This window comes from Sorex fumeus, unplaced genomic scaffold, assembly GCF_029834395.1.
Source record: "Sorex fumeus unplaced genomic scaffold, SorFum_2.1 ptg000044l, whole genome shotgun sequence".
NCBI classification, from domain to species: Eukaryota; Metazoa; Chordata; class Mammalia; order Eulipotyphla; family Soricidae; genus Sorex; species Sorex fumeus.
The window spans coordinates 29,761,099-29,772,403 of NW_026606101.1; the positions used below are offsets into that span (position 1 = coordinate 29,761,099).

An 11,305-nucleotide genomic window follows, 5' to 3' on the forward strand; every position below is an offset into this window, starting at 1 on the left:
TGTACTAGTTAGGTTTGTTAGAAATATGCCTGGAATCAATCCTGCTCAGAGAAACCTTGTCTTGGGGGCTTTCCTAGGGCTCTGATGATGGTCCAGACACTCATTGTAGTGTACAGGAAAGAAATTGTTGATTTGAACCCTACTCTAAGTGGTGAGCTTGATCATTAGAGCTCCTTTGTTTCTTCTTTTCTCCATGTGCTTTTTTGGGGAGGAGGAGGGAGGAACAAGGGGTCACAGTTGGCGCTGCTTAGGGCTTACTCTCCACTCTGTGCTCAGAGATTATTCTTGGTGGGGATTAGGGGAACATACTGGGTGCTGGGGATTGAAGTGGGGTAATGGTGGTCCCATCCATGTGCAGTTTGATTTTAAACTGGTGTGTGTGTTAAAGTAAGATTAAAGATGATTTGAAACTGTATATATATATTTGTGTATTTGTGGTAGCCCTGTAATAAGAACCTAATCCGTGTAATGAAAAAGCAGAGTGCTTGTTGTCTTTTTGCAGTAGCTTTGTAGATAGTTTTAAGAGTAACACTCCTAGGGCTAGGACGATTGCTTCCAGGGTGACTGTGTGCATGCTTTACACACTGGAAATCAGACTTTGCTTCCACCACTGCATGTTCCCTTGAGCACTGTTGAGAGAATGATCCCAAGCACCATACCAGGAGTAGCCCAAAGAATAATCATCATGACAGTAAAGATCCTCCTTCTTATGGAATATACTTTTTTTTTGAAGGAGGGGGGTGTCCTATGTACTTGGAGTCCTGATTTTTCTGAAGTGTTATCATTAGTAGATTATTAATTATAATAACAATAATGCCTCTCCTTTGTTGTGCCACACTTCATCAGGCACACATTATTCAGATAAATGTTAGCCAGCAAGCAAGGCTTGGTGTCTTGAAGGTTAGATTGGGGGTGAGGGATGCAAATGGCTTGCTGCCCTTTGAACAAATGAGAGTAATGCAGATAGATGGGGGTGAGATTGAATTTCCTCATTAGTTGCTCTTTGGAAATAAATAAGCATGTGTGCAACTTGCAGCAGGTGTTTTTGTTTTTTCTTACTCAGATCTCGAAATGGAGGCTTCATATACGTGAAAATGACATAGTTTATTTTCTTCTGATTCAAAGCAAATAGAACCTTTTGCATTCTAACTAGGCAGCATGAGAATTTTGAATAGCCCTATTACTGGCTTTATGTTAGAAGTTACGGATTATATTCCTTAAAATTACAGTAAGTTAAATGTATCTATAGCATGTAGTTGGGTTTTAGGATCTTGAGCAGGGCCCTATTTGACTTTTTTTTTTTTTTTAGTTTTAGTAACCTTTAAACACCGATTACCAGATTTGTCTCATTTGAACCTTACTTTTTATGTCTAGAATTAATCTTATGTTTTAGTGCAGCCAAGTGTAATTTACAGTGTTTGTGATCTGGGACTCTACAGAAGCTAGAAAACATTGGGAGGTAAAATGAACATATGACCTCATCTCTTATTTTGCACTAGACTATTATAACATGCATTCAGAAAGTCTGTAAAAAGAAAAAGAGCAAGAACAGTTCTTCTCATTAAGCTGTAATAAATGTGCTTAGAATGCTTTTGCTATTAATAATCCCTTTTAGCCGTTAGAGTGGAAGATTTTGTTTGCAGTATTTGAAAAAAAATTGCTGCCAGGATAAAGATTTTGTGACAAATCTAGAGTAGGTATCAGTTCGTAGCCTTTGTTAGTTGTTGCTGCTTGTTTAAGGGGGGTGGGGAGATAAAGGAGCATACTCTACTGAGGAAAATCTCTGGACTCAAACTGTTCTTTTCCTGCTTTCAAATGCGTTTCCGAGGTTGTTTATTTTATTTAAATGTACAGTAAACGCAGACAGGAGAATACAACTGCTGTGCCTTTAACATCAGAACTATGCACGTTACAATAGGTGTCACTGTTTTGCTTGGTCCAATCATGATTGGTGACTTCAGCTATTGGCTCCAAGCACTGGCTGTCTGACTCCATCTGCAGGGCTGTAATACCTACTCTCCCCGATCCATTCACCACACAACTTCAGCCGGCTGAACAGACTCGCGCGGTTCCCGCACGTCTTGCTAACCTAATTCAGAAAACAAGCGCTACAGCTCTGTGCCTGTCATCCTCGCTCAGGGTAGCCTTTTCAGGTGATCTAGGACACTGGGTTATTTTTATGAGCAAATAAGAGAAACAGGAATCATGATGGGGATGTATTTAACAGATCCAGTACTGGATAAAACTTAAAGCCAGTTTCTGTTCAACGTAGTGAAAAGGTCACCTTGCCCGGCTGAAAAAAGAAGCAAAATACCAGCATACTACTTTTTGTTAACATCTTAGTTTATGCTAGCAATTTTTCCTTTATGTTCCTGCCAATTTGGGACATCCGATTCTAAAGAGAAATATTGTACTCATGGTAGATGACAAGGAAAAGAACATGAAATGTCTCACCTTCTTCTTGATGCTTCCAGAGACGGTAAAGAACAGGTCTAAGAAAAGCTCAAAGAAAACAGCGACCGGCGGCAGCAGCAGCAGTAGCAGCAGCAGCAGCAGCAGCAGCAAGTTACCCCCTGTTTGTTATGAAATAATTACCTTAAAGACTAAAAAGAAGAAGAAGATGGCTGCTGATATATTCCCCCGTAAGAAACCAGCCAACTCCAGCAACACCACTGTCCAGCAGTACCACCAGCAAAATCTCAGTAATAACAACCTTATTCCTGCTCCGAATTGGCAGGGACTTTATCCCACCATTAGGGAAAGGTAAGTGCCGGGACAGCATATTTACTTGAAAAGTTTTCCTGTGTTCAAGTATCTGCATTTGCACAACCTGTAATGTATTTTAACATAAATCTTTGTTTCCTCTTTTCCCAGAAGCTTTATTGGTAATGGAAAACTGCCTTGTATCTTTTCCAAAATAGAACAGCTGTTTTCCTCTTAGATTAAAAAAAAAAATGTTTTTGCAAGCTGTAACGTTTAAGCGACAGGGTTGTGTCTGTGGGCTGTAGGAGCTAGGAATCTTTTATTTGTCCTTAGCTTAAGGAAAAGTTTGCATTAACTTTTTTATTTTTTTCTTAACTTTAGTTACTTCCCATGTGTTTGCAATGATCACAACCACAGTTGTTTAGTTGGAACCTTTAGTTGCAGTTTTACCCTGAAGTTATTAAACTGTTGCTTAGCTTGCAAATTGTTTGTGCATTTTATATGTTGGGAGGGTGGTATTAAAAGTGTTGGCTGCTGTGGATTAATGAATTGCCTCTGTTTATAGAAATGCGGTGATGTTCAATAACGATCTGATGGCAGATGTACATTTTGTGGTTGGGCCACCAGGTGGGACTCAGCGGTTGCCAGGACACAAAGTAAGCAACAGCTGCATTACCGGTTTAGTTGTGAGATTCATAAAGAGGGACCCTCTCAGGCGGCCTGGATCTGGGGGCGGGCGACGTGTCGATGGCAGGCAGTACATGTTTCACCAGATCAGAGAAAAAGCCTCTCCAGAAAGCCTTGGCACTGTTTAATTTTTTTTTCTTTGTTTCCCTCTACCCTGCTTTATATCCCACACAAAAACATGCCCTCTTACCTCTCCAGTTATGGGAAGTTGTGACAGGTTAGGAAAGTCATATGTTGTCTCCCTTCTTTAGGAAATCAGTCAGATAAGCTTTTCATTTTATTTATTTTGTAATGAGGAAATTTGAGCACTAATCTGTTAAAGCCTTGAGATAATTAGCAGAGATTGGTTTGTGAGAACATCTGTCTCATTCTTTCATGGCAAGATGCGCTCTACCTTTTTCAGAAGAGCAGGTTTTGGTACCCATGTCCAATAAACTTGATTGCTTAGAGTTATTTTTCTGAATTGATTTGCTGAAAATACTTTCAATTTAGTGCGTGAAATAAGATTTTCCTTTCTCCACAGTATGTTTTAGCTGTTGGGAGCTCTGTGTTCCATGCAATGTTTTACGGAGAACTTGCTGAGGACAAAGATGAGATTCGTATACCAGATGTTGAACCTGCTGCTTTTCTCGCTATGCTGAAGTAAGCATCATTCATATGTTTGGGAAGTCTTCAGTTGTGCCGTACTTATCCCCTGCAAGTTTCACAGTTATAAATATAAGTTTCGGGTAACAGAACAGGAAGACTGAGGAAGAAAGAGGGTGCTGCTTACCTTGTAAATGTTTCAGAAGAAGACTATTCCGTATCTTGCCGTAGAAAACATGTGAAATGATGCAGGCATTTATAATCACACCTTAGCATGAGATTATGGAGCTAGAGGCATAGCTTGTGATTTGCTCTTAAGTTACAATTATAAAACTTTCTAGTTTAGACATTATCTAATAAAATATGTTCTCTCTCTCTAGGCATTTTGAATAAGTCTCTTAAAATTTTGTTTGTTTTGGGGGCTTTTTTGATTTACAAAAAAAATCATATGACTTGCTTACGAGTAATTAATGAACTATTTATGTTTTCTAAGAATTATCTATAAAAAGCAAATGTAAAAATTGACACTTAAAATTTGACCTTTGTGCACATATACATATATAGTCTTACATAAAATACTCTTTTTTTTTCTATCTTAAGCATTTGATAGTAAGCACTTTTGAAAGATACATTTTTCTGTAATTGCATGTGGATGTATCCAGAAGGATGGATTGGTAATACAGAAATGTAAAGTTATAAGGCATGTATTGGCTCTTGAAAATAATTTTATGTCTTGTGGGTCTTTTTTCTGAATCCAGTACATGTTAACCAGAGTCTGGTCTGCTTTATTGACGTGTACTATCATATAATTAAAATCCTTTGGCAGTTATAATAAGTAATTAAATTATTTTTGTTAATCCTTATCCTCACACACCCAAAGTAAATCATCATACAGGTTTCTCAGCTGCTGAATGGATTTCAGTTCACTGGAATAAGTATAATATTTGTTGAGGGAAAAAACATCAGCCGTTCAAATATTCAGTTCAACAAGTTGGACAATAATCCCATAAATGATTAAAATGTCGATGTGCATTATCTCATTATCTGCTGCCTACTGAACAAATACAGTATTGTAGTTTGGAAACGTAAATATTTAATAATTTGTGTTATAGTTTTGAAATCTAATTGCTGCTGACTCTGGCTTTCACAGTGGGAGATAAGGGAAGCCAAAGGCAAGTGATCACATGAAGCTCTGCATTTAAACCAGTCCATCTCTTTCAGTCACCCGCCACTTTGTGACCCGGGCAGTTTTAGAGACATGTGTATAGAGATTGATTTTACGTGGGAGGAGTTTTGTTTTTTTCCAGTAAGGTCAGCTTTGTATATGTGACATTGTTATATTCTGCAGAGTGAAATACTAGTTCTGGTTCAGCATTTTGGTCACACTGCAGTCAAGTGTTGTGTCATTCATTATATATGCACAATTGGAAAACAAGCGTCAGTTACATCTCACCTAAGACCTGAGCCATTTGACCCATCATTTGACAGTCATCTTTTCTCACAAACGTTTTGCCTGGTACAGATTGTGGTTCAGCTTTTGAAATATACTCACAGTCCACATAAAGTGGTAAGAATTTAGGGGCCATTTGCTGTTGTGCCAGAGTTGTTCCTGATGCCTCATCACGCAGGAGAGTGAGGCAGGCTCTCCTCACTCTTGCCTTGTGGGTGAGCAGCCAGTGTTCCTAGAAAGGGGGTTGTCAAGAGAAAAGGAAGGCTGCTTACTGAACAGTTCTGGGGTAAGAATTACGAAGTGCTGACTGTGCTTCTGGATTCTCCAAGGTTCTGGTTCTTTGGTCAGAGCATGACTCAGCTGCAGGTATGTGTCAAGTGGTCTTGCCAGTGGTGTTGGCTTATAGCCTATCAGAGAAGAGAATGGATGTCTTGAAAGCAAAAATGCAGGTTTCATTTCTGACTGGGGCAGTTTTTCAAAAAATGTCCTTTCAATTTTATACTTTCTCACAAAAGTCATTGCTAATTTCTGCTTTATGTGACTTAACCTGAGACACTTAACAGCAAGTAGCCAATAACCTACATGCCCCCCATTATCAGCATTTTTAAAAAAAAAACTTATAGTTCTTAGTGTCTGTTAGTCAGCCACAGCAACCTAAAAAGAAGCAGGTAATTCCTACCTTGCCATACCATTTTTGGATTTGCCATCATCTTTCACAAAGTGTTTTGTCTCCTAAAGCAGGGACATTTCACAGAAGCACACATATAATACATAATTAGGCATTACTCTGTCTTTTGATTAGATGTGTCAAGAAATAGTGCACTCTTTAAAGGTAGAAGAAATGTGTAGGGTTAAGAATTTAAGAGTTTCTAGGTTTGTGTTTTGTTTCTTTCCCCCTTTCTTTCCCAAAGCCTATGTTGGATTTAGTGTAAGGCATCATCTGTATTTGAAAATCTAGTAAACTTGGACATACTTGAGAATAGGTAATGTAAGGTTTTATTTTATATTTTGGAAAAACTCAAGACCAGTTACCAAATAATGGAGGAGGAAGAAGGGAAGAAGGACCGCTTAGAGCTAATAGTACAGTGACTGTGAAGATCACGCAGCCAGTGCAACCCCTGACAGCAGCAGACTCAGCTACTAACATAGGGAGAATGCAGTTCTTTTTCTAACTGTACCACCTGGGGCCAGAGTGATAGTTCAGTGGGTAGGTCTGGCTCTGTACTCAGAGATCACTCCTTGCAATGCTTGGGTGACCACGGGGGGCGCTGGTGAGCCAGAAGTAACCCCTAGGGCATCCTCCCGTGTGACCAAAATAAATTAAATAAAAAGCAAACTATTTCATGTTTTTTTTTGTTTTGTTTTTGTTGTATTTCTGAGAAGACAGAGTGTGACTTATAAAGAAGAATGGGAATGGTAACACAGTTAATGTTTTTAATTGTGTATACTTAGTACTGAGCTGGAATAATAATATTTTACAAATACATCTCATGTTTCTTTGGCCTCTGATGATTTCTGCACTAACTGCCGTGCAAGATGATTTTCTTGCAACTATCTTGAAAGTAGCTGCCTTTGTTTTTTTTCAGGATGCTTAATTCTGCGAAAATGACATTTCCGCGTGGTGTACTTTCTTTCAGATATATCTATTGTGATGAAATTGATTTGGCTGCTGACACAGTGCTGGCCACTCTCTATGCTGCCAAAAAGTACATTGTCCCTCACCTTGCCAGAGCCTGCGTTAATTTCCTGGAGACCAGCCTGAGCGCCAAGAACGCCTGCGTGCTGCTGTCCCAGAGCTGCCTGTTCGAGGAGCCCGACCTGACGCAGCGCTGCTGGGAGGTGATTGACGCCCAGGCCGAGTTAGCGCTCAAGTCTGAGGGATTCTGCGATATCGACTTCCAGACACTCGAAAGTATCCTCCGCAGGGAAACTCTGAATGCCAAAGAAATCGTAGTTTTTGAGGCCGCTCTCAACTGGGCTGAAGTAGAATGCCAGCGACAAGACCTCGCTTTGAGCATTGAGAACAAACGCAAGGTCCTCGGGAAGGCGCTTTACTTGATCCGAATACCTACAATGGCCCTGGATGACTTTGCAAATGGTGCTGCGCAGTCCGGAGTTCTAACTCTCAATGAGACCAACGACATTTTCCTCTGGTACACGGCGGCCAAGAAGCCCGAGCTGCAGTTTGTGAGTAAAGCCCGGAAGGGCCTCGTCCCCCAGCGCTGTCACCGGTTCCAGTCATGTGCCTATCGGAGCAACCAGTGGCGCTACCGGGGCCGCTGCGACAGCATCCAGTTTGCAGTTGACAAGCGGGTGTTCATCGCCGGCTTCGGCCTGTACGGCTCCAGCTGCGGCTCTGCCGAGTACAGCGCCAAGATCGAACTCAAGCGGCAGGGCGTGGTCCTGGGGCAGAACTTAAGCAAGTACTTCTCAGATGGCTCCAGCAACACCTTCCCCGTGTGGTTCGAGTACCCAGTGCAGATAGAGCCAGACACCTTCTACACAGCCAGTGTCATCCTGGACGGCAACGAACTCAGCTACTTTGGGCAGGAAGGCATGACGGAAGTCCAGTGTGGCAAAGTGACTGTGCAGTTCCAGTGCTCTTCCGATAGCACCAATGGCACGGGGGTCCAGGGAGGGCAGATTCCTGAACTCATATTCTATGCTTGAAAAACTGGGAGCACTCAAGCGCACATCTGGTTGCTACTTGTTTGATGCTTAGCTCATCTGCAAATATGTGACCAGCGCAGGTAATTTGTAATGAATGAAGCTGTAGGCAGTTTCTAATTTCCTTCAACCTTTTAATTATGTACAGGCAAAAATGCAGCATTCAGCTTTTAACTCTCTGCTTAAAAGAGCCAACTTCTTATTAAGGCTTTGTGGTTTTAGAGTTGCGTCTATACACCTGGGGAGAGTTTGTGCGCTTTGCCCGCTACCCAGCACAGTCCCTAGCTTTATCCTTTGTAAGAATTTTTTTAATCCCTTTGAATTTTTTTTTAGGGCTTTATTTTGACCAATAAATAGCCCTATTTATTTGACAAATTGATGACAAGAATTATTTTTGAACAACCCTCCCCCACCAAAAAAACCCACAAAACAGATGAACCTCAGTGTACAATTTTGAAAGAAGTTTCACGTATCCGTAAGTGTGATTTAGAAAGTAGACCGCAATCATGCTTAGCTCCAATTTCTTTTTAAATACTTCAATTTTGGACATTGTTTTGTTCTTCAATCCCAAACTCACAAGATTTCTCATACATTAATATGACAGTGTCTGATTTTGACTTTGGCTATGAGAAGGTATATATTTTCCTCAAGATTAGAAATTGGAGGACTGCTGTACGGGCACTTGTTTTAGAAGTAACTAAATTATAAATTTTGCTGTTAATAGGGAAAAAAAGTGCCCGTTAATTTAAAATCATTTTAAAATGAGGTCTAAAAACATCCCATCCTACAGTTTGATTGATGTAATATTAAGAATATATAGTTTGAAAAGGCAAAGGGTTCTCCTGACTTAGCTTCTATTCCCCACTTGCTTGTTTTTGTAAGTTACATTGTATAGCACATACTCCTTTTTCCCATTAAGAGGACCAAACAATTTTTAGAATAATGGAGTAACTATTAGTTTTTTAGCACTTGACGTTGATGTAATGAGAGTTTTATTTGTTGATTTAAAAAAAAAAATCTGAACTCTTCCTCATCTACTTTGACTATCTTCCATCTTCTCAGTTAATTCTGATTCTGTCTTGTTCCTGGACTGCTAGAGTCTGGCCACTGGCCATCTGAAAGTGCCAATGATATTCCTACAGGGTTTTAAAAAATTGGTCTGGAGCAATACACTTGATTATACATAATATTTCTGCATCAGCAGCATATACAGCGCTCTCATTTGTTCATGCATCGTGCAAACAAAGGAGGGAAAAGCACTTCCAAAAATTCTACTTCAGTGATGGCTTGTGACAAATTAGTGCCCGTGATCCTGGTAGTGTCCCGTGTGTTCACTTCCAGTGGAAACATCCATGTGTTCTGGGCAGCTTTTCTGCTCAGTGTGATCCCGAGATGGCTACCCCGGCCACCCAGAGTTGGTCTCTGGCCACCTCCTTCTCCTGCTCTTCAGGCCCAGAGCTGGCTTGTCTGCAGCCAGGGGTTAGTCGTAGGGTGGCCGCGTGTGCACACACTCACGTGCATGCAAGCGTTTGCCTCCTCGGGGGTCGTCTCCTCCCTGCCTGGCTAGTGAGAGGTGGGACAAGAAGTGTTCCCCCTGCTGGCCCCTGCAAGGCCTAGTGAGTGACTGGCCCGTGTTTCTGGGCCACTGCTTCCCAGAAAACACAGGCTTCTTGCCTTTGGCCAGCTTCCTTGATGGAGGAGAACACTGGATTTGGGGAAATGTTTTAATCACCCTTGCCATTACCTACATCTGTTAATGTCAATGATAAAAAACTGTTATTGCTGACTGTGAGTGAGTACTCCTAGGACAACTTTTTAGAATTACCTAGTATTTACTTACAGTTGCTTATATTATATTATTAGGGAGATGACAGATAGTAGTTTTGGCAGTGCGTCCGTGAAATAGATGTCCAATTTTCCATTGGGAAAAAAATTCGTATACAAAGGACTTTATTTTTAAGTGATGCCTAAACATTTCAGTAACTCACCGCTATCATGCAAATTGATAGACGGTATGCCTGTTTGAAGGCACTCATTTTCAAGCCAGAGAATAAGTAATTTTATTTAGCACTAATTCCATTGGATCAGGTTGTTGAGGGTGGGTGTGAAAACTTCAGGTGAATATTGTTCAGTCAGCAACAGACACTCACTATCAGCTACTCCTGTCACCAACCTGTCCCCCATGTCACTGAAGGAACAGGTGGGAACCACCTGGACAGCTGTACACTGGGTGCGGAAGAACTTAATTTTATGTTGACTTTTTTTTTTAAAGAAACTGTCCGCCATCTAATTAGCTGGTACCAAGAACTATGAGTTAAATTTGAAAATTGCATTTAAAACAAGAAATACTTTTAACTCTGAAACCTATCTCCCCTCTGCATTTTCAGCAGTATGAAGCAAAGAACTTATAGTACTTTGCCTTGTTTTCCTTGGTGACTTCAGACTTTGTAGCTTTTAAAACTAGAAACCATTGTTCTGACAAGCAGGCAACTCCAGTGTATAAACTCAACTTTATTAAACAGAAATACTCTGTAGATGCTTTCCCAATATATCTGGCAGTTTGTTGTTCATACCTGGGGAAAAAAGGGGAACTAGGCTAGCAGTTCTTGTGTAACATTCTTTAAGCATACTTTAATATAGTATTTAAGTAAATGGTCTAATTTCTACATAATTATTGCACTGAACTGTCTTTTGTTTTTTTTTAAGATGTTAAATAAGCTCAACTAATTCAAGACACTAGCCACTTGTGCATCAGAGTGCTTGAATTTAGTGGCTTACAGCATTATTTATGAAGGAAAATATATAAATATGAAGTACCTCATGTTGAATGTTATTGTACTGTATTTTTAATGTAACAGTGCAGATCTTGTTAGACACATGAATGTGTATAATCCTGTTAAATGCAAATAAAGATAAAGCTGGTTCATAATTTGTTTGCCTTGGTATTTTTTTAGGTTCCTTGTAGTAGTAAAAACTTTCTTATGGCACTTTTGGTGCCGCTACATTTGTCAGAGATAGTTTCACTGGAGCATTCGTTTTATTCCTAAAAAGGTAAACATTTGAGGGCCAGAGGGATAATAAGCTGGCAGGATATTTCCCTTGCACACAACCAACCTGAGTTTGATTGTTGGCACCCACATATGGTCCTCTGAGCCCGTGAGGAGTGATCTCTGAATGCAGAGCCAGGAATCAACCCTGAGCACCATTAGGTGT

The 11,305-nt window shown here is 40.4% G+C and overlaps 1 protein-coding gene across 2 annotated transcripts in view; it reads left to right on the plus strand.

The window, feature by feature from the left end:
• BTBD3 (BTB domain containing 3) overlaps window positions 1–11,021 on the plus strand; it is a 34,053-nt gene extending 23,032 nt beyond the window's left edge. Inside the window, exons 2-5 of one of the 2 annotated variants that reach the window (XM_056121322.1) lie at window positions 2,475–2,763; window positions 3,269–3,359; window positions 3,914–4,032; window positions 7,063–11,021. In XM_056121322.1, the coding sequence (XP_055977297.1) occupies window positions 2,621–2,763; window positions 3,269–3,359; window positions 3,914–4,032; window positions 7,063–8,095 (1,386 nt within the window). In that variant the 5' untranslated portion in view covers window positions 2,475–2,620 and the 3' untranslated portion in view covers window positions 8,096–11,021. Of the gene's footprint in view, window positions 1–1,994; window positions 2,764–3,268; window positions 3,360–3,913; window positions 4,033–7,062 lie in introns of those variants that run through there. The other variant, XM_056121321.1, reaches the window with a different exon arrangement.
• The last annotated feature ends 284 nt before the right edge of the window (window positions 11,022–11,305 follow it).